Source organism: Natrix helvetica (genome assembly GCF_964273705.1).
Source record: "Natrix helvetica genome assembly, chromosome: 1".
NCBI lineage: Eukaryota > Metazoa > Chordata > Lepidosauria > Squamata > Natricidae > Natrix > Natrix helvetica.
This window is the reverse complement of record NC_138548.1, coordinates 142,496,551-142,523,305: the sequence shown is the minus strand read 5'-3', so window position 1 is coordinate 142,523,305 and position 26,755 is coordinate 142,496,551. Positions and strand designations below refer to the sequence as shown.

General features: G+C 40.2%; 1 protein-coding gene across 1 annotated transcript; it reads left to right on the top strand.

Annotated features, from left to right (window-relative positions):
* Nucleotides 1-134: 134 nt before the first annotated feature.
* MCM6 (minichromosome maintenance complex component 6) lies at nucleotides 135-26,755 on the top strand. The gene is made up of 17 exons (XM_081939259.1): nucleotides 135-362; nucleotides 1,737-1,883; nucleotides 2,493-2,603; nucleotides 3,767-4,016; nucleotides 6,523-6,688; nucleotides 11,202-11,347; nucleotides 11,955-12,105; nucleotides 13,912-14,053; nucleotides 14,961-15,102; nucleotides 15,216-15,323; nucleotides 16,449-16,604; nucleotides 17,395-17,523; nucleotides 17,755-17,916; nucleotides 20,036-20,171; nucleotides 22,004-22,168; nucleotides 24,276-24,415; nucleotides 26,324-26,755. The coding sequence occupies exons 1-17, from the start codon at nucleotides 256-258 to the stop codon at nucleotides 26,435-26,437; spliced, it is 2,472 nt and encodes an 823-aa protein (XP_081795385.1). The 5' UTR covers nucleotides 135-255; the 3' UTR covers nucleotides 26,438-26,755.

Below are 26,755 nucleotides of genomic sequence, written 5' to 3'. Positions count from 1 at the left end.
TCCCGTTTTCGGTCTTCTGACTCCCAGACTGCCCTTGCAACGCCGTGCATGTCTCCCCGCTTCCTCTCCCCCTACTTTCTGCTTCCTCTTCCTTGAGTCTCATTTGGCGCGAAAAGTTTTCCCCGGGGAACAATCGAAGGGGGCGGGCGTTCCGCTGTGAAGCTTCCGATTGGCTAGGCTGGGCCACGCGGGGCTCAGCAGTGGCGCGAATTCTCATCATTGCCCGGGTGGCAGTCGGAAGGGAGAGGAGCAGAGATGGATCTGGTAGCCGGCGGGGAAGCTGGGTTGGCCGTTGCTCAGAAACAGCTCCGCGATGAGGTGGCCGAGAAATGCCAGAAGTTGTTTCAGGACTTTCTCGAACAGTGAGTGACAGCCCTGCTTCCAGACCGGGTGGTGGACGGTGGGCTCTATTGTACACAACAGCATCTTTTTTGGGGGGACGTGTGTTTTGCCTCCATTTCCCTGCATGCACTGCAGAATGCGATAATGCAGAATGCAAATAATTACTGATAAAATCTGCAACTTTCCAACATAGGTAGCTCTGAAGAAATGCCATTTCTTTTTATTATTTTCTTTATTTATATCCCGCCTTCATTTTACAAATAATTCAACGTGGCAAACATCCAACGCACCCAGCCCTTCCTGTTCTCCCCACAATAACAGCCCTGTGAGGTGGGATGAGCTGACAGGATGATTGGCTCGAAGTCACCCGGCTGGCTTTCATGGTTAAGGCAGGCCTGGGACTCAACAGTTGGTTTGCTTTCTAGTCTAGACCAAACTGGCTCATCGAGATGACGTGTGGTTTCATTCACTTGCAATCCTTTGTGATGAAGTGGAGGGGAAAACTTTGTATTCTATATTTGCTAAGGTTGCAGTTCTGATCCTGGTATCCTTCTACAGCCCTTCAATGGATTTGACTGTATTTCTCAGAAATCTTTCATGTTAAATATGAGTGTGCTTAGAGCCTGTTCAGGAGATACTGGAACTGTGCATTCTGGATGTTCAGTTTCTTGTTTATTATCTCATGTATCAAATAACAATAAAAGCTCTCTGGGTGCCTTGTTGTATTTGTCTCGAGGATAAAGCAGGATGACATTCTAAAAACAGCAATGTAAAAGCAGTAGTGGAGTGTATGGTTTTAACAAATGAATAGCAGAAATAACTCAATCTGCTTAAGCAGCTGAACATTTATGTGCTACATCTTTTTTTAAGCAATGCTATCCTAGCTTATTCCCACATAAATTCAGTTGTTTATTCGTTTCTTTTCTAAGTAGGAATAAAAAATACACTGCACCAAGGCTTGTGTGTGAATCTATTAAAGAATAAAACCTCAGTTGGTATTATAGATATACTAAAATGTGTAATGTTGCTTAAACATAAAGATATTTTACAGTGTTACATCAAAATGAGCTACTTTACCTTGAACTCCTAAATTTAATTCATCAGATGGGGGGGGGACACAACTTAGCCTAAACGAATGTTTCCTTTTTACACAGTTCAGAACTGATTTGTTAATGTTTTATTATTTTTGTAGAGAAAACATCAGTGTTAATTTTCAGAGATAATTGTGTCACATTTTGTAATTTGAAAGGTTACATAGAGAATAATTTCCATTCACAGAAATATTTAAGTAATGGGAGGTGGGGTATAATCCTTTCATATTCACTACGTATAATGGTAATGCATAATTAAACTTGCTGTGTAGGAAATAATTCTACAAAATTATTTCCTAAAAGATTCCAGAATATTGATGGAGAAGTTAAATACTTGCAAGATGCAGAAGAGCTGATTCGTCCAGAGAGAAACACCTTAACTGTAAGTTTTGAGGATCTGGAGCAATTCAATCAACAACTTGCTACCACAATCCAAGAAGAGTTCTATAGGTAAGAATATCCAAAATGTTCATATAATCATTATAGAAGTGGTAGTTTCAAGATCACTAGTCTGAATATTCTTGGTTTTAATGGGAACAGTTTCAAGAGTATCAGGGAATTACTTAAGATAGGTAGTCCTCGACTTACCATCATTTGTTTAGTGACCATTCAAAGTTACAACAGCATTGAAAAAAGTGACATTACCATTTTTCATATGACTTGCATGATCAAAATTCAGGTGGTTGACAACTGGTTCTTATTTCTGATGGCTGCAGTGTCCTGGGGTCACATGATCACCTTTTGCGACTTCTGACAGTCAATGGACCTAATTTTAAAACTTACTTTAAGAAAAATTAAAAGAAAAATTATCATTCGCATCTTAAGATAGTTTGGCTCAACCTTTTGAATAAAAATAGAAACAGAAACACAGCGTTTACAAAATCTTATGACTTGTGGGAAATAATTCAGCATTTATACTTGCAAACTTAACTTGCATTAAACATTGTCTGTTTCATTAAACTTCTAAGCCAATAGGGAAATTTATAAGATACCCAGAGAGTCAAGGTGATGCAAAAGCTTACATAATTCTTTCACTTATAAATCTGTCTTTTATTTTAGAGTGTACCCTTTCTTGTGTCGGGCTGTAAAAACATTCGCCAAAGATCACGGAACTGTTCCTCCTAACAAAGATTTTTATGTGGCCTTCCAAGATTTACCTACAAGGCACAAGTAAGAATCTTAATGATTAAATTGTCACTTTTACAGTGTTATGTTACATGAAAATAGTAATTTGGTACTAAAGGCATTTCTTTATGTGATTATCCACAATTCAGCATAATCTATTCTGGCATTGCCCTGCGCAGTTAAGCAAAGGCTGCTGACAAATCTACGCAATTTGCCTCTTAAGAAGGAGCATTTTGTTGGCCTGTGTGACATGTCCACCGGCTAAGACACAAAAAATATGAGTTTGCTACATGTCCCTTCATTTACAGGCTGTCACATATAGGGAACATGAAAGCATGCCTATTCAATCATTACGCCACTCTTCTGAGATATTTCTCTCTCAGATATTGGAATACCTCCCTATTTGACTTTTAGACAGCTTGTAATGACTTAGTTCTGCGATGGTGAACCTATGGCACGTAAGCCATTGTCCCAACTTTGTTCTGCCGTGTGTGCGCCTCCCGCTGGCCAGCTGGTTTTCGGAAGTCTGCCAAATATGTGTGGGGCGCACGCAGGAGGGTTGTGCACACATGCATGTTGGGCACTTTGGCACTATGTGCCAAAAAGGTTAACCATCACTGACTTGGTTGTTTCATTAAGCCTCTGGAGATAGTGTTAGTTGTGACTATTAGCCTGAATGGTGAATTGGCCTAGTTTGAGCTGGATTATTATTTTTTTATTCCTTGCCTATGTATGATTATGAGCTGAGCACCCCCATAAGCAAATGAATGAAATACTCTTGCAATATTTGTTTTCTATCGGATATATAAAAGATAGTCTCAAGTTTCATACACCTTGTCTAATGCAGTCTTGTACTGGTGCAATTTTTCATCTGGAATTTGTATAAGATTTAATAAAGGTAACTTACCCAAGCCATTGGAGCATAGTGGAAATTCTGCAACTGATATTCCTGGACTATAATGCTATAAGAGGTTGAAGACATTCTGCTAACCTTAAAACCACAGACGTCAATACAGCCATATGCATTGTCTTTACCGATAGCACAACAAGAACTTTCTTTTGTTAGTTACAGAAAGCCTTGTACTTGCCAAGGCTACCATTCCATAGGAAACAATAGGCCACGATCCGCTGGGTAATTGCAATCTGATTTTCTGAATTGTGTGTTAAAGATGAAAAGCTTTTAAACTTGACTTTTGTTTCCTGAAAAGAATTCGAGAAATGACGTCAGCCCGCATCGGATCCCTCATACGAATTAGCGGACAGGTAGTTCGCACCCACCCGGTTCACCCAGAGCTTGTCAGTGGAACCTTTCTCTGTCTGGATTGCCAGACGGTGATAAAAGACGTGGAGCAGCAGTTCAAGTACACACAGCCCAACATCTGTAGAAACCCAGTCTGTGCCAATAGGAAGCGATTTCTTCTGGATACAAACAAATCCCGGTTTGTTGACTTCCAAAAGGTATTGGAATTTTAAACAACTGTGCTATATTCTCAGATCGATTTCTCAAACAGGCTGCAGGAAGTCCTCCACTTACAACGTTAATAGAGCACAATTTTAGTCATAAGTCATGATGGCAGTAAAGTGGGTTACTACATGACAGTGGTGGGTTGCAGGTGGTACGCCCTGGTACGGGCATACCGGAGCCAGCCTGGAGCACCGGATACTGTTCAGAGAAGTGTAGGGATTACTGTACTGGCATTAGAGAATCTGGCTTTCCCCGGGTGGAAAGTGGAAGATGCAGCTCTGAAGAGCATGATGCTCCAAAGGCTCCTTGCCTCTTCCAACACCCTAAATCCGTGATGGCGAACCTATGGCATGCATGCCCAAAGTGGCGCGTACATGCCCACTTGGAAGCTTATCTTTCATGGAGCGTCCCCAACGAGCACACACACACCCTCCTTTTTTGGCACTCAGTGTTTGTCATCATGCCCTAGATGATAGGCTCAAGATCTAGATGGATCTTGACAAACATGAACACTGGGTTCTATTTAACAAAATGAAATTCAGCGTCAAGAAAAGTAATGTTTTATACTTAGGCAAGTGAAACAAAATAGTGCAGGTACAGATTAGGTGAAATGTGGCTTAGTAGTAGAAACTGACAGGGATCTTGGAGTTCTAATGGACAATCACTTAAATATGAGCCATGTCACTGCGTTTTTTGGTTTGCCAGCTGTGCTTAAACTCTAAGACATACGGTAGACTGATCTGACTCTTATCACTAAGCTCACTACACTTTTCCACATTATGTTTCTTTGTTCACCTGCCAAGAAGGCAGGCAGGAACGCTGGCAAAATGTAATCATTAGCTAGTAAGTTTTGTTTTCATTTTCTTTACAACAAAATGTATTTCTTAGAATATATCTCGGGTTTATTTTTCTTAATTACTGTATGAAGTATACTTCAAGGAAAAACCACAGTTCATCCCTCATTAAATACAATTACCCCAGGAGGGAACAGGGCTGAAATTCCACCCTGACAAGCCAGCAGTGTGCTGCAGCCACCAAAAAAACCAATACAATCCTAGGTTGCATAAAGGGGAATAGAATCAAGATCACCTGAAGTATTAGTACTGCTTTATAAAGCCCTAGTCAGACCACACTTGGAACATGGCATCCGGTTTTGGTCACCACATTATTTAAAAGTTGCTGTGCCTCTAGAGCAGAGTGCAGAGAAGAGCAACTAAGATGATTAAGGGCCTCAAGAGTAAAATACGAAGAACGGTTGCAGGAATTGGGTATGTCGAGTCTAGTGAAAAGAAGGTGTAGGGGTGACATGATAGCAGTGTTCCAATCTTTAAGGGGCTGCCACGAAGAAAGAGTCAGCCTGTTTTCCAAAGCACCAGAAGGCAAGATAAGGAACAATGGGTGGAAACTCGAGAAAAACAACCTGGAATTAAGGTGAAATTTCCTAACGGGAATTTCCAATTAACAATGGAATGGCTTGCATTCAAAAGTTGTGGGTGCTCCCTCACTGAAGGTTTTTAAGAAAAGATTGGACAGCCAGTTGTCTGAAATGGTATAGGGTTTCTCCTGTTTGAGCAGAGGGTTGGACTAGAAGACCTCCAACGTCCCTTACAACTCTGTTATTCTGTTAACTCAAATATCCATAAATGCGAATTGGCTGCCAAATGCCCAAGATGCAGTAACATGACTGCAGTGGAGAGCCAACCTCAGAACTTCTCACTTGGGTGATAAGTCCCATTTTTTCCTTCCATCATAACTTTGACCATTTATTAACCGAGGACTAACCTGTACTTCAAAATATGAACTTTGGGCACTATGTGAACAAGATGTTAGTGCGTCTTCCTGCCTTTCCTTTCCTTTTGCCATATCTTATTTCCCCTCTGATTTTCTCATTGCTGGTGCAGTGAAGCATAAGACTCCTGATTCAAAGGAGGAGCAGAATGATCTTCACAAGCCTGTCTCAACAGCTCGCTGGTTATACTAACTGAATTAATACTGGATCTCCAGTGGATTTTATAACTTATTAGAAAGGTAGAGATGTCGACACAGGTAGCTATTGTACTGTATGCACATTTTTGCTTTTCACAAATTATGAGGTTGTGGTTACCAAAACAAGTGCATTAACGCCAACTTAATTCATGTATCTGTTTTAATGCTTATTTGTGACATTTCTGTTTTCTTGGGAAATCCATTGTTTTAATAACTCACCCCCACACCCAATATCTTATTTCGGCTTTTTTGCCATAACCAAGGATAAAAACAAGCTTGTTTTTCTGGCGTTATGTCTCCTAAGATTTGTTGTTCTCCTAGTTCAGAAGTTAAAGGGAATCTGTTAAATGATCTTCCTTTTGCTTTCTTTTAGAACTTCCTTAGCTACAATTTGGTATAAAACACAAGCATTTGTTTGCTGCTTTTCCAACTCCCATGTGCTAGAAATATTCAGGGTTAATTTTTAATCATGCTAAGGTAGGGCATTTGAAGGTCTCTGTCCTGTCTTCCCAGGTTCGCATTCAAGAAACCCAGGCTGAATTGCCTCGGGGGAGCATTCCTCGCAGCGTCGAAGTCATCTTGCGTGCTGAGGCTGTAGAGTCTGCGCAGGCTGGTGACAAGTGTGACTTCACAGGGTCTCTCATTGTCGTGCCAGATGTATCACAACTGTCCACCCCAGGTTGGTGAATCCTATCTAGGGTCTTCAGTATTGAAGATATTTATATATTCTTAATATGGTATACAGATACTCCTTGACTCATGACCACAATTGCCCAAAATTTCTGTTGCTAAGTGAATCATTGATTAAATGTGTGTTGCATCATTTTACGATCTTTTTTTGCCACAGTTGCTAAGTGAATCACTGCAGGTAATAAGTTAGTAACCTGGTTGTTAAGTGAATCTGGCTTCCCCATTGACTTTGTTTGTCAGAAGGTTGCAAATGGTGATCACATGACCCCAGGGACACTGCAACCATTGTAAATATGAGTCATTTGCCAAGCATCTGGATTTTGATCATGTGATCATGGGGATGCTGCAAGTGTGAAAAACTCATAAGTCACTTTTCTCAGTGTCGTCGTAATGTCGAACGGGCACTCAATAAACTTGTAAGCTGAAGACTACCTGTAATCTTATTGAAGTAAGCGGCTTTAAATTGCAGCTTAGGGATCACATAGATTGCACTTAGTTCTCGACATGATTATAATGGAGCCTGCCTATCATTAATTGTAAGTCTTGACAGTCATACAATGCAATACAATAGCAGAGTTGGAAGGGACCTTGGAGGTCTTCTAGTCCAACCCCCTACCTAGGCAGGAAACCTATACTGTTCCAGACAAATGGCTATCCAACATCTTCTTAAAGACTTCCAGTGTTGGGGCATTCACAACTTCTCGAGGCAACCTGTTCCACTGATTAATTGTTCTAACTGTCAGGAAATTTCTCCTCAGTTCTAAGTTGCTTCTCTCCTTGATTAGTTTCCACCAATTGCTTGTTCTACCCTCAGGTGCTTTGGAGAATAGTTTGACTCCCTCTTCTTTGTGGCAACCCCTGAGATATTGGAACACAGCTACCATGTCTCCCCTAGTCCTTCTTTTCATTAAACTAGACATAGCCAGTTCCTGCAACCGTTCTTCGTATGTTTTAGTCTCCAGTCCCCTAATCATCTTTGTTGCTCTTCTCTGCACTCTTTCTAGAGTCTCCATATCTTTTCTACATCGTGGTGACCAAAACTGAATGCAGTATTCCAAGTGTGGCCTTACCAAGGCATTATAAAGTTGTATTAACACTTCACGTGACCTTGATTCTATCCCTCTGTTTATGTAGCCTAGAACTGTGTTGGCTTTTTTGACAGCTGCTGCACACTGCTGGCTCATATTTAAATGGTTGTCCACTAGGACTCCAAGATCCCTCTCACAGTTACTACTGTTGAGCAAGGTACCACCTATACTGTACCTGTGCATTTCGTTTGTAGAACCTTACTCTTTTTACCATTGAATTTCATTTTATTAGATAGTGCCCAATGTTCAAATTTGTTAAGATCCTTCTGTATCTTAAGCCTTATCTTCTGGAGTGTTGGCTATTCCTGCCAGCTTGGTGTCATCTGCAAATTTGATGAGTTCCCCATTTATTCCCTCATCCAAATCATTGAGGAAGATGTTGAAGAGTACTGGGCCTAAAACAGAGCCTTGGGGTACTCCACTGCATACTTCCCTCCATGTAGATGCAGTTCCATTGAGGACTACACGTTGAGTGCGGTTGGTCAGCCAGTTACGTATCCTTCTGGTGGTGATGCTGTCCAATATTCTTCTACTTTATCTAGTAGTAGGTTATAGTCTACCTTATCAAATGCCTTACTGAAGTCAACTATATCGATGGCATTCCTCTGGTCGATTAATTTTGCCACTTTGTCAAAGAATGCAATAAGATAAGTCTGGCATGATCTGTTTTTGGCTTTTGGCTATTACTTTGTTTACTTCTAGGTGTTCGCTTTGATTATCTTTTCCAGAATCTTTCCTGGTATTGAAGTCAGGCTGATAGGTCTATAGTTTCCTGGATCTATTTTTTTTTCTTTTTTGAAGATGGGAACCACATCAGCTCTTTGCCAGTCCTCTGGCAGTTCCCCAGTGCTCCAGGATCTCTGAAAGATATAGTTCAGTGGTTCTGAGATCTCGTCTGCCAGTTCCTTCAGAACCTTGGGGTGTAATCTGTCCGGTCCTGGTGATTTGAACTAATCTAGGGTAGACAGGTGCTGACTTACCATTTTCTTCCCTATTTCAATTTGTGTTCCTAATCTGATTTTTGTGGTGCTGTTTTTGATAGGTTGGACTGTTTTATCCCTTTGTGTAAAGACAGATGCAAAAAATGTGTTAAATATAGTTCTGCTTTCTCCCTGTTGCTTGTCACCTTCTTGCCACTTTCTCCCAGCAATGGTAGACCAATTGTTTCCTTAACCTTTTTCTTGTTTTTAACATGTTGGAAGAAGCTTTGTTTGTTATTTTTTACTTTTGTGGAAAGCCTTTTGTTCATTGTGAGCCTTAGCTTTCCTTACTTCATCTTTACAGGCTCGGGCTATTTGCTGATATTCTGCATTAGTTATGTCCCCCTCTTTCCACTTTTTATACTTAACTTTTTTGTCTTTCAATTTGTCAGAGAGTTCTTTATGCAGCCATGCTGGTTTCTTTTGGGAGCTGTTATTTTTCTTTTTCATTGGTATTGTGCTAGACTGAGCTTTTGTAATCTCATTTTTCAAAATTTCCCAAGCTTCTTGAGTTGTTTCCCCCTTGAGGATTCTCATCCGTGGAATTCTTCCCAAGCTCTCTCTAAATTTATTGAAATTAGCTCTCTTAAAATTCAAGACTCTAGTTTGACTTTGTTCTACTATTTGTGTTTGCATAATGTTGAATTCCAATATTGCATGGTCACTTGCCTCCAGGATTCCTATGGCTTCAACACCTTCTATCATTTCCTCTCTGTTAGTGAGAATTAAGTCTAATATGGCCGATCCCCTTGTTCCCTTCTCTACTTTTGGGGAAACGAAGTTGTCTGCTAGGTTCGGAAGACCTGTTGGATTGGTTCAGAGTTTGTTTCCCAGTTGATGTCAGGGTAGTTAAAATCCCCCATTACTATTGTGTGCTTCCTACATACCTTAACTGACTAGCAAAAAGTTCATCTACTTCCTCTGCTTGTTTGGATCGCCTGTAGTATAGACCTATGGCAATGTCATTTCCCCCCCAATTTTTAATATTGACCCAAATGCATTCAAGATAGTTCTCATCATTGTTGTGCTCTATTTCTGTAGAGATGTAGTTATTTCTTATATATAGTGCAACTTCACCTCCTCTTTTATTTGGTCTATTTCTTTTAAATAATTTGAATCCTTCTAGCTGTATGTTCCATTTGTGGGTTTCATCCCACCAAGTTTCTGTAATGGCAACAATATAATATCTGCCCTCATTTACTTGAATTTCTAATTCACCCTGTTTATTCCGCATACTCTGCATTGGTGTATAGACATTTGAGTCCATTTTGATTGACCCAGTGTTTATTTATTTATTATTTATTTATTTATTAAATTTGTTAGCCGCTCCCTCTCCACAAAGGGACTCGGGGCGGCGTACAATAAATAAAAACACATATTATAAAATTACACACGTTTACTGTCTACATAACCTGTGTTTTGCCTGACAGCCCCTATTTTCTTGCCACTTGTATGATTCATGCACATGGTATGGCACTCACTATTAAATGCTTGATTTTGCTTCACAGCAGGAGTGATAATCTTACCCGCACGAACATCTATGTTACATGCACTGATAGCCCCATGAGTTTTAGATTGATGGGGACAGAAATGTTCCATATCAATTGATTTTCTGTCCCCGCTGTTCAACTTAAATGTTTATCCAGAAAATCTGTGAATTTAATGCCAAGTAACTCAGTCCCTTTCTTGGATGGGTGCAACCCATCTCTTTTGTACAGTTTTTCATTGGACCAGCTGCAGGCATCATGACTAATAAAACCAAAGCCTTCCCTTTTATACCATTCCTTTAGCCACACATTAAACTCTGCTACATGCTGGCCCTTCCCTTTTTGTTCCTTATATACTGGTAACCTCTGAAAAGATAAGCTTACACTACTAAGTTTATACCCCAAGCTCTGGAAATCATTCTTCACAGAAAGTACATCTTTTTGGGACAGATCATTTGTGCCAAGATGTATAATAGCATCAACCTCACAGTCTTTACTTGCATTCTTGACTATCTTAAGAGATATGCCTCTTGTCTCTGCTGGCAGTAGCACCTGGCAGACACCTGACCTATTTTAAAACCTCCATAACCTTTCCTAAATTTACATCCCTTAAGATTGAATCACCAACCAGAAGGTGACTTCTCTTTTTACATACCTTGATCTTCTGTTCTAGAATCCTAGAACTATTCTCTTGTGAGGGTTAGATTTATATTAAACTTTCATGGTGTTTAGCTTAGCGCTATGTATGAATCCTGGTCCCTGTGGCTAGTTCAGTGACCTATGGTTAAAGCTATCCACGACTTAATACGAGGCATGAATTGGGACTCTGATGGTAGCCTGCCCAATGTCCTCTTCAATTCTTTAGGGGGTTATTTGTGGGTAGCTGGGTTTGTTTTCACCAATATATGCATTCTCCAAGCAGAACTTTCAAAGTCCTAATTTTATAGGTGTACGAGCAGAAACTGGTTCTCGTGTGACTGGAAAAGAAGGCTATGAATCTGAAGGCATCCGAGGTCTTCGGGCACTTGGAGTCAGAGAGCTGTCCTATAAATTGGTCTTTCTAGCCTGTTACGTGGCTCCAACAAACCCTAGGGTGAGTCTTGCAAAGGGAAAAATAGCAACAGGGATCATTTTAAAGAAACCAGTTGTGGAATTTTATTATTGTTCTACAACTCCTTACTGAATGTTGGAAGTTTTTACCTAAACATTTTGTTGTTGTTTTGATAATAGTATGTGTTAAATAATTAGCAAATCTTTTTTTCGTGCAGTATATATTTTTTAATGCCTTGCTTCCAAATTTGCCCAATTTTAAAGTAAAGCTCCTGGTGTGTCTTCACCAGGTTGTCCAACATAAGAATGAGGAGGTAGAATTGTTGCGCTGCTGCAGCTTCTTCTATAGGTACTGGCTGCAAAATCAACAATAACAGAACTTTTCCCCAAAAGATTTCTTCGCCCGATACATTAGTTTTCTGAATATAGAAGTTGTTTTAATTTGCAGATTGTTCTGCCACCTGTGCTGTGAGATCACACATTCTTCACTGTCATCTCACTTTAAAAAAATATTCATGGGGGAATAACACAATCCATAATTTTCCCCCCCCCTTGATTTGATGACTGCTTCTTCTCTGCCTCCGGATTTAAATTTTCTTGAATTACTTTCTGCAGTATTTTGAATTTGTGTTATTTTATCTTAATCTTAGTTTGGAGGCAAAGAACTTCGAGACGAGGAGCAAACTGCAGAAAGCATTAAAAATCAGATGTCTGTAATGGAATGGGAAAAAGTATTTGAAATGAGCCAAGATAAAAACCTGTACCACAACCTTTGTACAAGCCTCTTTCCCACCATACATGGTAAGATTAAATTATTATCTTAAATTTGTTTGGAAAGCTTTCAAATGAATTATATAAACTGCATCTAATCTGGAACTCTCTCCATAAATATTATCTCGTCTGAAGAGATCAGAACAATTAATTGTTAGCAGCCTTTTTTTTCTGGTAGGGTGTATTTGGGATCCAGAAAATAATGTAGGCTTCAGAAAAGTGCACATGCTTATACTTGCCTTGAAATAGCGGGTGATCCATTGAAGGGAGAAAGGACTCAGAAGTTTGCCCTAATCTTTTAATCAGTATACCTCATTATTTCTTTGCTTATCAAGTAACCTCTGCACTTTAATAACAAAATGATAAACTTGGACTTTGTTTCACAGATTATTTTAAATTGCTTAGTTTAGCTGAATGCAACATTGGCCTGTTAAACTTTCTTGTGTCAGCAGTCCAATATAGTCTGTTTTTGAGCTATGATTATTCTCTGACTTAGACATATTTTAGAGGTAATGAGCTGGATCTAGAGTTGTCGTGAATGGAGGAGACAAATTTTATTACCAGCAGTCCTTTGGAAAGCTCCTGGAGATTGGGGCCTTCCAAAACATAGTGAGAGATGGTTCATAACAAAGTGTTTATTAGTGAAAATAATTTTGTCTCCCCCAGTCTTTCTCTGAAAGGTTTTGTTCCTTCTTAGCCTCTTCCCCAGGAAGGACTTCTCTTTACAAATAGTTATATTCAGTGCCATAGAAAGATATAAAATAATATCTAAAGTGTAGTTTATTAAAACAAATGAAATAACAGAAAAATAAATTTAAACATGTTTACATATATATGACTACACTAATGTGAATAACATTAAAGGAAAGGGGGAAAGCATCAAAAACTACATCATTCACATAGTTCCTAAAAATTTGGTGAAAATGCTAAAAATGTTTCTTACTTATCCCTTGGTGAAAAAATAAGTTCAAATATTTATAAATAATACAGGCGAACGTTCCTGCTGGAAATTGGGTATAGATTTTTTCTTCCTCAAATATTATAAATTATTATTGTAGCTATTTGTCATGCACAAAACGTCCACAATTTTTGAGACCTTAGCTGTCAAACTTGCGGGCCATGGGCCAGATGCGTCACATGCTGGCCACACCCACACCCAATTTACCAAAGGGGGAGTCGTGATACGTCATGTGATGATGCCATGACACCATGAGTTTGACACCTGTCTTAGTAGATTCCAAATACTGGGTAGAGCCAAGGAGTATATATGTATATCATGCCATCGATAGCTAGTTTGGTCTAGCAGTTAAGTTATATGCTGGGAGACTGCTGTTCTAATCCTACATTAGGCATAAAGCCACTTGGATGATCTTGGGGCCAGTCACGTTGTCTCAGGCCAAGGAAGGAAGGAAGGGCAAACCATTTCTGAAAATCTTGCCTTGAAAACTTCAGGAGCTTAACTAGCCTGTTGCCAGGAATCAAAAACAAACTCAAAGCACACAAATCATACAATAAGCAGTCTAAAGTCAGGTTAAGACTCTAGATTACAAGCTATAAGGAAGCCTTATGAGATAATGTTCCAATGTAATGCATCTTGGTCATGTTCTGTACATCTTGAAAAGATGGAATGAAATAATGAATGTGGAGATTCCTGTGGTTCTTTGATCTGATTGATGCTGCTCCGTTACAAGCAATGTTACTGAGTTTTGAGCAATGTTTTCACAATAGCTGGAAAATAAGCTGCCTTTTAATTTATATACATTTACCCAAAGAATCTTTTTTAAATGCATGCATTTCTAAAATCTTTAAAACGCCTAACATTCACTTGTGCTCTAGGTAATGATGAAGTAAAGCGGGGGATTTTACTCATGCTATTTGGTGGAGTTCCTAAAACAACAGGAGAAGGCACTTCATTACGTGGTGACATCAATGTTTGCATAGTTGGTGATCCGAGTACTGCCAAAAGCCAGTTTTTAAAGTAAGTTTTTTCTAACACCATAGCAGCGTTAGCTGTACAGCATGGTTTACAGATCTCTGCATATATGTGAAATAATTTTTAGATAAAGTTGAAAAGATTATGCGTGTTTGCTAACTTTTTAAGCAAGTATTCAATGGAGTACAATTGTTGCAACATTCTTTTACACACAATTGAAAAGATAACATGAAATCTCCTTGCAAGTGTTTGTGTATCTGTTTGACCCAAATATTCTGGCCTTTTGTAGGAAACATCTGCCTGACTTAGAAATAGTACAGTTGTGCAAAGTTTTGAAGAGATGCTTAAACTCAAAAATAAAATTTTATCAGGAAGTTACCTCACCTAAAGGCTGGGAAATTCAGTGAATGCTCACCAGGACCCTAGGGATTGTCACCACTAAGCGATGTGGTCATGCTTTACAACCACATCACTTAGTAATGGAAAGTCTGGTCCTAATCGTTGTTGTAAGTCGAGGACTACCTGTGGATGCCTTGAATTATTTTTTAAAAACCAGACATAGTTGGCTTGTACAAGTTGCACATGACTATTGTATTTTAAATCCTGCAAGCTTCAAAGTGCTACTTCTGATCTGAATCCAAAGCAGCAGGTTCAGTATCACAGATCGTTATTCTTTGCTGCTGATGAGTATTTATTCAAACTCCAGTCTTTGCTGTTATGTCACCCTAGCATTGGTGGCGCAATAGTTAAAGTGCCACAGCCCACAGTCTGGAGTTGGATCCCGACTGCCCCAAGGTTAACTCAGCCTTCCATCCTTCCGAGGTCGGTAAAAGGAGAATCAAGATAGCTATCTATATAGCACTATGGGGCAATATGGAAATCTAAATGCTGCTGCTATTGCTATTTTTGGTAAAGTTGCTGCTCATTAAATCACCAGTTTGTGATCCAACAGGCATGTGGAAGAGTTCAGCCCCCGAGCTGTCTACACCAGTGGAAAGGCCTCTAGTGCAGCTGGCTTAACTGCTGCTGTGGTGAAAGACGAAGAGTCCTATGAGTTCGTTATTGAAGCTGGGGCACTCATGTTGGCAGATAATGTATGTTATCCAAATTGTGATTCTTTCTGCTTCAAATAAGGATTATCGTTCATTTTATTTGTCCCTGTAATGGAAGTGGGAATTGACAAGCCTCCTGTTGGATTCTTCCCCAGGGGGTGTGTTGCATTGATGAATTTGACAAAATGGACATGAGAGACCAAGTTGCCATCCACGAAGCAATGGAGCAGCAAACTATATCCATTACCAAGGCTGGAGTTAAGGTAAACAATTCACTGCCAGAATTACCAATTGTTATTTTTAGTCTTTAGGATTAGTATGGATTACTTGGCAGGTCTCTGTAGTTGGATCCATTCTGGTCATTTCTTTTCAGAATGTTATTCTATGACTAAATTGCTTATTTAGAGAGGTTATGCACTATAACAGACTGAGTCTTTACGTAAGTATAAGCCATCCAAAGTCACTTGGAGTCAGGCTACATTAATAAGTTGCTCCAGTTCCAAGTAAAATCACTTTTTAAAAATGCAATAAGAAGCAGGAAAATGAATAAACAATAGCAAAGATGACACACAAAATAATTAAGAGAGAAAAGCCAGATCTTCCAGCCCTTTCAAAACATCAATAGGATGGAGGCCATCCAGTTTTCAGGGGAACATCATTCCTGATTGAAGGAGCAGAGAAATCATGTTTATGGAGTCCCACTACTTAGATAGCCTTCTTTAATATAAGGAATCTGAAGCACATCAAGCCTGCCAAATCAAATTGGCCTCATGGGTTTTAATGGACATAGGTGGTCTCTCAAGTACCCAGACCTCATCCAGTATTTTCCATATATTAAAATTTATGTTATGGAAGAATAATTTTGGGACAAGAGTCATCCTTGGGTAGATACAGAGCTGTTCTTTTCGTTTCAAGCATACAAGTTTGTGTAACGTACATCAATGCAAAATGAGGAGTTTGGTGCTCCAAATTGCTTGAAAGGAACATTTTATTCTGCTCCAAGGCAACAAACCTACCTTAATTGCTCTGAATTAAAAACATTTTGTTTTTTTAAAATTGCAGTCTTTGTTTCAGGCAGATATGCATAGTCTGGATGGAGCTAGCTTATGTAGGTTTGTTAACTGGGACAAGATTGGAGGCTTAATCAGAAGCTTCTACCAGCTATCAACAAAATTCATTTTAAAAAACGTCTGCTTGACCCAGTAATAATCTATCTTTTAAGATAAGAGAGGGAAAGAATATAATTGTTCTTCCTGTCTATTATTTGTTCCCAGTTTGATCAGCTTTATGAAATAAATGTGTGCATATTAGCTATTTTTCCAGGAAGATGGGTTTTTTTTTGGGGGGGGGTGTTATATTTTTTATTTACTTTCTTTCTTTTTTAACAGGCCACTTTAAATGCTAGGACATCAATTTTGGCAGCAGCAAATCCAGTCGGTGGACGTTATGATAGAGCCAAGTCTTTGAAACAGAATATAAACTTATCAGCCCCTATCATGTCTAGATTTGATCTTTTCTTTATTCTTGTGGATGAGTGCAATGAGGTAATGCAGAATTTACAAGTATATGTAATTCATGGTAGATTAAATTATATGCAATTTATAAAATACAATTCTGTGTCTTTTTAATCTGTTCTTTCATTATTTTTAAATCTGGGTAAGGGGGATTTTAAAGGGGATTTTGTACTTATTAGCTGCATTATATTTTAATATGTTTTACTACACTATGCTAACATTCTGAGCATATTGGTAGCTCTTTAGGGTGTGCAATTTTTACCAAGTTATAAGTATTATATTTAATATATCTGTAGTAAGAATAACCTTGTCAGAGTGATTCTTGGTTATGTCCTAATCATGGGACATTTGAAATGGCTTGAGTGATGTAAAATAAAGGCAGAGTATAAACCTAATATAATCACATAATAATTTTAAAACAGAATGTCACAAAATCCAAATGAATTGTCTGAATAAAGACGTTCAGTCATGGCTTAGATCAATGATGGTTAACCATTTCAGCACTGAGTGCCGAAACTGGAGTGCGCGCATGCTGGAACCCGAAAGAACAGCTGGCCAGTGCGCATGCATGCAACAGAACCCAGAAGAGCAGCTGGCTGCCACACAAATGCCCACAGAGAGGGCTCTGCCTGCTACCTCTGGCATGTGTGCCATAGGTTCGTCATCAGGGTCATAGATGATCCCTTTTTGGAGTTTCTGTTAAAATTATTTTGCAGAGTAAGATAACAGTAATATATTTGTAATAGAGATCTAGACATACCAAGGTGTTTTGTTATGTTACTCCTTACGCCTTCAGTAATGGTGCCTAATATTTCCCTAGGTAACAGATTATGCAATCGCAAGGCGCATTGTGGATCTTCATTCTAGGATAGATGAATCGATTGATCGTATGTATACGCTTGATGAAATCCGAAGATACCTTCTCTTTGCCAGACAATTTAAACCAAAGGTAAGGAGAATCTTTATACTTCCTTCTTATTTAAAAATAGTATATATTTTATATATACTCTTTAGCACTTACTTCCAATTTGCTGAAATGACTCCCTGAATTTCTCTAAAGGTTAGGGCTTCTATTGCTTGATCCATGATGTAATTCTGCAATATGTTAAATGGAAATTTTACTGAATTCCACCATAGCAGAACAGACTATTACTTTCACCATTTCCCCCGCTTCCAATAGATTTCTAAAGAGTCAGAAGATTTTATTGTCGAACACTATAAGCGCTTACGCCAAAGGGATGGTTCTGGTGTCACAAAATCATCATGGAGAATCACTGTGCGACAACTGGAAAGCATGATACGACTGTCGGAAGCCATGGCGCGGATGCATTGCAGTGATGAGGTAGCTACACTGAAAGGAGTTTAAAGAGGATTGGAGATCATTCCTTGTTTTGTTTAGGTCCATTGTTGGTTTCTGTTTATGTCACATACCAGAGTCCCCAACCCCCGGTCTGTGGCCCAGTGCCGGGCCACAGCCTGTTAGGAACCAAGCCGCAGAAGTGGTGGGCGAGTGTGCATGCACAAAGCTTCATTTCTGAAAGCAGCATGCACACACGAAATCATCTGCTCCTTGCTGCCGACTCCATCGCTCTGCAGAGCCAGAAAGATTAGGGATCGCTGGCATATACCATACTTACCAATAAGGCATTTGCTGGAAACTTTTGTGGTTAGTAAGATACTCTTGATGTTTTTGGAGGTGATTTGCCAATTCATTCTTTGGATTCATTTTTCAACTTTGGAATCTGACCTACAGACCTGCATTTCCATCATGGCTTCCTATCAGTAGGACTGTCAACTGTTCCCTCCCTGCTTTTCTTTGGATACCAAACTGCAGTATTTTTCGGAGTATAAGAAGGCACCAAGGTTTTGAAGAGGGGGGGAAAAAGTTTTTGCACTCTGCAAACCTCCCCAAAACGGCCCATTTTTAGTGCTCCTGGGAAATGGGGCGGCCAAAAACGAGCAAAAAACTGCCCATTTTTCGCGAAAACGTGCCGTTTTTTGTCAACAAAAGAGTGGATAGCCTTTAGGGAGCTTATAGAGTGCAACATTTCTGCCCTCCCCAGCCCCCAGGAGCTCTCTGAAAGCCTCCTAAAGGCTCTGCACAGCTATTTTGGTGAAGGGGGCGGGGTTCGGGAGGCAAAAAATGCTGTATTCAGTGTATAAGATGCACCCAGATTTTCAGCCTCTTTTTTGAGGGGGAAAAGGTGTGTCCTATACTCCAAAAAATACGGTGTATGCTGCCTCTTGTTTAAACTCCAAATGTTCACCAATTAATCATACAATCTATCTACGTATTGTAGGATTCAAGCTGAAAAATCTATAAAGTTTTCAGTTTTAAGTGGCCTGGTGCTTTCTTATCCATTTCTAATTTTGGTAAGAATAGTTTTAAGAGGCAGCATAAGTATTCAAAAAGTACAACTTAAACAACAATCTGCAAGTTTGTTTTCATGCATACCCTTAATTAGGTTAGCTGCGAATCAAACGGCTGCATTTGTTCAATATGCTAACCATGGTTAGCTTTATCTTGAATTTGCTTTATGTGCATATGCAACTGAGTTGGTTTATTGTGCAAGCTCAGAAAATGAGTTAATTCAGTAATTGGATTACAGGTTGCTCTGGGCTTACAACCACTTTTAGCAACTATTCAAAGTTACAACAGCCTTGAAAAAAATGATTTACAATTGGTCTTCACACACATAGTGTCTCCATGGTCACACCACCATTGGGCATTTGTCAACCAGCATGCATTTACAATGTTTGCAGTGTCCCAGGGTCATGTGATCACCATTTGCGACCTTCCCAGCCAGCTTCCAACAATGGAGGAGGTAGGATTTGGATTTGCCTAATGGCCAAATGATTCACTTAGTAACTGTGGCAAAAAGGTCATAAAATTGAGCATGACTCACTTAACAACCACCTTGCTTAGCAAAGGAAATTCTGGTTCCAGTTGTGGTTGTAAATTGAGGACTACTTGTAAGGGTATGTGATTATACAAGGAAGCCTTTAATATATATATAACTCAAGCCTGTGCAGTGCTGTGTATATATATAACTCAAGCTTGTGCAGTGCTGTACCAACCTCCTTAAAAGTACCATATTAAGTATTTTTATGTGCATTCCTTCATGTATACAAAAAGCTCTGCCTTTGACAGTAAATCTAGTGTAATTTATTCCTTCTGTTCCTTACCAAAAAGAGGGAATAATAAGCCTCAGAGAAGAGAGATCTGTGTCTGTTCTGTTGCTTGACTCCAGTTCCCAACAGTCTTGGCCAGCCCAGCTAATAGGGGAGACTGCTAGGAGCTGTCCATCAGCACCTGGTGAGCCACAGAGTCCCATCTGTGATAGCAGTTGTGTTCTTCCATGCTTTATGTTGTGAAACTTCTGCAGGAGTGTTATGTGATATTATACTATATACACGAAGCAAAATTATTTCCTCTGAATCTCCCTAAATGTTCTTACAAGGTTCATCCAAAACATGTGAAGGAAGCTTTCAGATTATTGAACAAATCTATCATCCGAGTTGAAACTCCAGATATCAATTTAGACCAAGATGAAGAACAATCAGTTGAAGAGCCTGAGGACCAGGTTGGAGTTGCCAGTGAGTGATTTCCAAATAAGTCTTAGCCCAGGGTGTTCATCAGTTTCAAGTGAGGAGATACCCACCAAAGACAAAAAGGCAAAGTAGCAGGGCCATCTGAGTGTTACCTCTCAGGGTCTGCTTGTTTCCAATCCAGTTTGAGTGATGTTGGGCCTCTTTAAGTCAATTTTACTTAATTTTTATTACTGTTTAGTTTAATAAAGCCTGGGCAATAGACATGCTTGGTACCATCTTAAGTAACTTTAAGTGATAATTTAGGAAGGCTTTCATTTTCAAAAGGCTTTTAGTTGAATATGCACTTGGTTCACCTTTTTTCTATACATCTTCATTATTTCATAATGTCTATTGTGAAATGCCAAGAGAGATTTATTGCAGAGCTTTGGATGAGCTTTTTACTCATTTACTTGGGAATAAAACTCCTTGAATGTTGGGCTAATTTCTGAGTTAGCATGAGAAAATTGTGCCAAAAACAAAAACGAAGCTACAGTAGCTAGCATAATTTCTAGTTTGGAGTTAAGACAAGGTCTCCAAACCTGTATAGTTGCAGAAAGGAGCAAGTGAATATTTCTGTTGGAAAGATTCCGTTACATGAGGGGAAATAATGCACCCACTGAATGTTTTCAAACAGCTCTGGTAAAGATCCCCCTTTTTGTGCCTGAGGGGCAAAAAATACATATATTGAATAGACAAAAATACAAGACAATATTAAGGAGACAGAACCACACAAAATAAATAGTCACATCACATATTTGTAATCATTGGGGAAGGGGGAGGTATTTATTTTTTAGCTATTTAGGATTTCGACCACAGATTTCATCCTTTTCCCATCTCAGGAAAAAAATAAACTGACATCAATTTTCATCATAGTTAGAAGGGATTCCAAGATCACAAAAAAAGGCCCATAAACGACATGGTTAGCCATGTGTGTGTGTGTGTTGTATTTGTACTGATAAATAAATAAAGGGAGACTAGTATAGATCTATTTCGAGCTAATTAGCTCTCATCAGCTAGCCCTTACTGGGATTTGAACCTGGGCTGTATTATATATTAGGCAGGAGTCTTAGCCACTAAGCCACAGGCTCTTCTCCTTATCAGTTGAGCCAGGGAAATAGGTATGTATTTGTGTTACAACCCCTGGTAACTTTTCCGGATTGAGTGCCCAAAGCGTGCACGCCCACCCCAAAAATGGAATGCATGCGCAGCCCTGCACATGCACGGCAGAGACTCGAAGACCAGCTGGTCATGCATGCACAACAGAACTGAGCTGGGGTGACGGCTCGCATGCCCACAAGTGCAATAGGTTTGCCACCACAGTGATAGGGTATAATAACAGAATCTTGAAAAGCTATCAGAGTTTCGTTCATATCTTAAACAAAATCAAACCTGGGTTAGTTTGAGATTCTTTCTCATCCCTTTCAATCTTTCCCAGAAATAAGTTATTTTTTATGACTGTTTTTTTAAATAACTGCTCCTTTTACAGTTCGTTCATCCCTTTTCCATTCCCAGGACCAGGTTTACGTTCTTTTGCAGCCATTTGAAAGCTTGAAAAAAGGGGTGTTGTGGGAGGGTTGAAACAAGTTTGAAATCCTCAACCTCTCAAAATAAGTTTCCCACACCGACAGACAACATAGGCATTATTCCTTCCCATTGCAAGGAATGATAAGAGAAGCTTTGTAGTAAATGACTTGAGAAATAGACAATCATTATGCTTGTGAGTGTTTATACTGAATGAATAGAGCAGGAAACACATTAATCCAATTCATTTCTTGATAAAGTTTCACCGTGGTTTATCAATTCCAGCCTAATGCATGAAAATTGTTTATGCTTTTAAGGAGAGGAAGACAACGTACTTGCTAATGGCTTAGTAAATGGTACCAGTGACCCTGTAGATGATGCAAATAAAGATGTGGCACCAAAGGCTTCTCTGAGACTTAGTTTTCCTGAATATCAAAGAATCTCTAACCTCATTGTAATGCAGCTAAGAAGATCTGAAGAAGGTAAGGACAGATTGCCTTCAAGGGGGTTGGGCAAGGTTCCCCCACTTTTGAGATGTGCCCTTCATTGGACAAATGATGTTAAAACATATGCAAATTTCCTTCATCTCTGATAGGAATGAAGATTTTTAACTATAAATCCTGATAAAACCAAACAGAAACATTACAATTTTTTTCAGATGGTTATTGATATGGGACAATGAAATTGAATAGTTCTAGGTAGTTAGGACAAGACAGTTCACTAGATAGATCTAGATCAACAGCAGTGCTCAAAGCTGGGGTTTCAACTACCCTAAAGTTGCTGTCTTTATAGAGAAAGTTCCATGGCACTATAGATATAAGCATAGTTGCCCATTTTTGTTACGTTTTGAGCAATTGCATACATCCTAGTCTCATTATTTAAGAGAATTTACCTCTACATCCTACCTCTGAGTGCCTGCAATACCGTGTTTCCCCGAAAATACAACCTGTCCCGAAACTAAACCCATGCCACATTTTTCGCGTGGGCAAAAATATAAGCCCACCCCCGAAAATAACCCCCCCCTCCGGCCAGGCAGAGCACCGCTCACTTACCTAGCGTTATTCCGAAAGCGCCAAGTCACAGGAGCCGGGGGGGAGCGCTCACGTTGCTTGCCGCCTTCGGGATACCGCTAGGTTGGGGAGTGGCGTTCTGCCTGGCCAAAGGGGAGAGTTGCCGGGCGGCTGCTCCCTTGTGAACTGGCTCCCGAAGAGCCGGGCACAGCCTCAGCGGCGAAGCAGCCATGAGGTAACCATGCTCACGAGCAGCCGCCCGGCAAATCCCCTCTCCAGCTGGAAAGAGCGCCATTCACTGACCTAGGGGGTAATCCCTAAGGTGCCAAGCCATGTGGCGCTCTTCCCGCCCTCCAGCTCCCGCGGCTTTGCACATTCGGGATACCCCCTAGGTCAGTGCATGGAGATCTGCCCGGCTGGAGAAGTGGGTTGCGCGAGCGCCTGTTCCGCCCGCAGCTTCACCAAGCACTTGCGCAGCTCTCCCAGGCCGCTGGCTGCTGCTGCCCACCGCCGCCCCGTTCCGCTCCGCGCATAACTTCCAAATCCAAAAATCAGGGCCGAGTGTTCTAGCATCGGCCGCTCTAGGACTGCTCTCTATGGTGGGCCGGCTGCTGGAAGACTGTCCGGAAGACTCTCTGTCCGGCAGCCAGCCCACCATAGAGAGCACTCCTAGAGCGGCCGATGCTAGAACACTCGGCCCCGATTTTTGGATTTGGAAGTTATGCGCGGAGCGGAATGGGGCGGGGGCGGGCAGCAGCAGCCAGCAGCAGCCAGCAGCTGTGGCCTGGGAGAGCTGCGCAAGTGCTTGGTGAAGCTGCGGGCGGAACAGGCGCTTGCGCAACCCACTTCTCCAGCCGGGCAGAGCTCCATGCACTGACCTAGGGGGTATCCCGAATGTGCAAAGCCGCGGGAGCTGGAGGGTGGACAGAGCGCCACATGGCTTGGCACCTTAGGGATTACCCCCTAGGTCAGTGAATGGCGCTCTTCCCGGCTGGAGAGGGGATTTGCCGGGCGGCTGCTCGTGAGCATGGTTACCTCATGGCTGCTTCGCCGCTGAGGCTGTGCCCGGCTCTTCGGGAGCCAGTTCACAAGGGAGCAGCCGCCCGGCAGCCCCAAAACAAGCCCTCCCTGATAATAAACCCAAGGGCATATTTCGTGGGGCAAAAGAAAATAAGCCCCTGGCGTATTTTCGGGGAAACACGGTATTTCAAACAATCCAGTTGCTACTAAGGTAGAGGAAAAGGAATTGAATTCTACATGAATAGCATTCAGAATGCAGATGGCTTAAACGTTCCACATCTCTATGCAAAAGCTTTATTTCCAATGCACTCTTTTATGAGTGTTTCCCTTTTGTGATATGTATCTGTTCAGTTCCTGTGCAGGCAGGGACCTTGTACGAAATGCTGCGGTTTTCATGTCAGCCATAAACTTGCTTAGCCATGGAGACACTCCGTTTTTATCAGACTTTACAAGGATATAAAGATAATTGAGATGTAAATATAAAGTATGCTAAAATTACATAACTGTCAAATGTATTATTAACAAAACGTTCATAAAAAATATTTTCTCCTGATTGCAGAAAATGATGATGCTGCCTTAAAAAAGAGTGAGCTCATCAACTGGTATTTAAAAGAAATTGAATCTGAAATAGATTCTGAAGAAGAACTCATAAATAAAAAGAAAGTAATTGAAAGAGTGATTCATCGTCTTACACACTATGTAAGTACACATAGAATCCAAGGCCTAGGCGCGCGCATGTGTGTGTGTGTGTGTGCAGATCTTGGCGTATTCGCATCTTTTCCCGTGTAAGATTGAGAGTATCTTGGCGACGTTTCCACGAAGTCCCACTCACCATCTTCAGACATGAAATTAATTTTGAAGGAACCAAATTAATCTTCAAAACTAAACACTTCAACAAAAGAATAATTATGGAAGCTATCGAAATAGAGAAACACCTCCACAACATGAATAAATGTGATGATACCTCCCGCCTACCAGACATCTGGAAACCAGCCCTAGTCAACAAATAATCCCCACCCACAACCCAGGCTATTACAACACAAAACAACAATGGACACACAGCCAGCACCAATCAGCACCAATCTACCAATCATGATACAACCACACAACCAATCAATCCACTTACTGAAACAAAGCCAGCACTCCACACACCCCCACCAAGATTTATAGAAAGACGGCAGCTCTGACCACTCTTTAAGCCGAAAACACCAGCCTAAAGATGGCGAGTGAGACCTCGCCGAAACGTTGCCAAGACAATCTCAATCTTACACGGGAAAAGACCCGAATACAACAAGACCAGTATATATAGTATTTGTTTTGTATATATTTTTTATATTTATATTTTTATATAGTTTTACATATATAGTGTTACATATATATGTGTGTGTGTGTGTGTGTTGTATTTGTGCTGATAAATAAATAAAGGGGATACCAGGGGTTGTAACACATATTTGTGTTACAATATATATATAGTCTGCCCATAAAAAGTTCTAACAGCATTGAAAAAAGTACTTATGACTGGTCCTTGCACTTATGACTGTCAACATCTCCATGGTCACGTGATCGAAATTTGGGTGCTTAGCAACCAGCATGTATCTACAACGTTGCAGCATCCTGGGGTCATGTGATCTCCATTTGCAACCTTTCCTCCTGGCTTCCTACAAGAAGTCAATGGGGAAGCCGGATTTGTTTAACAACTCTGTGATTCATTTCACAACTGTAGTGGTTCACTTAACAACAGTGGCAGAAAAGGTTGTAAAATAGGGCGTGACTCATTGAAGAGTTGCCTTGCTTAGCAACAGAAATCCTGGTCCCAATTGTGACTGTAAGTTAAGGACTACCTATAATAAATTTTATTCATATAAATAAAATTGATTAGTTATTACAGATAATCCTTGACTTACAGTCACTATTGGAACCAAAATTTCTGTTGCTTAGCAAGACAATTGTCAGTTAAGTGAGTTTGTATTTAAATATGCAAAGGACCACATAAAGCATTTTATACTGACATGTGCCACTGAGTTAAAGGTCAGATTTGTGAGTTATGGCGTAAAGCAGGGGTGTCAAACTCAAGGTCCGTCCTGGAAACAGCGAAGGACCGGCCCACAGTGCCTCTTCCATCGAACACCGAGATTGGGAACCCGTTTTCACTGGCAGAGCACTCGGGCCACCATAACGCCCCTGACCCCAGTGATGTCAAGTTGGTCACGTCCATCCTGGCCCCGCAAGGTCAAACAGAACCCTGATATGGCCCTCAATGAAATCGAGTTTGACACCCCTGATGTAAAGGCTGGCATTTACTCCTAGATAAACATTATAATTCTGTGCATACTTAGAAAATGGAAAGTCTTTCGTTTCGGAACAAATATATAAAAATGCAACATTAAGCTTTGTTAGCATTTATGCAAATTACACCTTTCTCCTTGACTTTTAAAATTGCAACGTCGTAAATTTGGATGTATTCATCATAATATAGCAAACAAGACTAAGATAGCAAAATATTAATTGCTACTTGGAAATCGGTCTGAGTTGAAACTGTTTGCACTTAGTTTGATTGCACTTCAGGTCTTTTATAAACATGATCTGACCAAAAATTCTCTCTTTCAGGATCACATTCTAATTGAACTCACACATTCAGGATTAAAAGATTCCGTGGAAGAACAGAGCTTTGACGAAGACCCCTATCTTGTAGTTAATCCTAACTACTTGCTGGAGGATTAGAGACTGAGGGAGCAGTGCTACAAAATCCATTTCATACCAGTGAGATAATAGCTCACTAGCTGATACGCATCAGTTGTAGACAGCTGACTAATCCGAGATTTATCTCGGAATTCGCCTACCTTGCCTTTTTAAGTAATCTTTTGTAGAGATAAAAGGAGGAGTTGTAAAACCTGGTTAAAGGAAACAATTTTTTAAAGCTGACATCTGCTTCTTCTGTAGTTTACATTTTAAAAAATCATATGCAGTAGTTCAGTAATGCAATCTTACTCTGTAAATCTCTTCTTATTTGTGTCCAATAAATTAAAAAAATTCACTATA

What these genes read in the sequence shown, in the direction of transcription:
- MCM6 (XM_081939259.1), top strand. Translation starts at nt 256, where the DNA reads ATGGATCTGGTAGCCGGCGGGGAAGCTGGGTTGGCCGTTGCTCAGAAA. An exon ending in TTACCAAGGCTGGAGTTAAG is followed by an intron (nt 15,324 to 16,448) that starts GTAAACAATTCA and finishes CTTTTTTAACAG; the next exon opens with GCCACTTTAAATGCTAGGAC. An exon ending in GGATGCATTGCAGTGATGAG is followed by an intron (nt 17,917 to 20,035) that starts GTAGCTACACTG and finishes TGTTCTTACAAG; the next exon opens with GTTCATCCAAAACATGTGAA.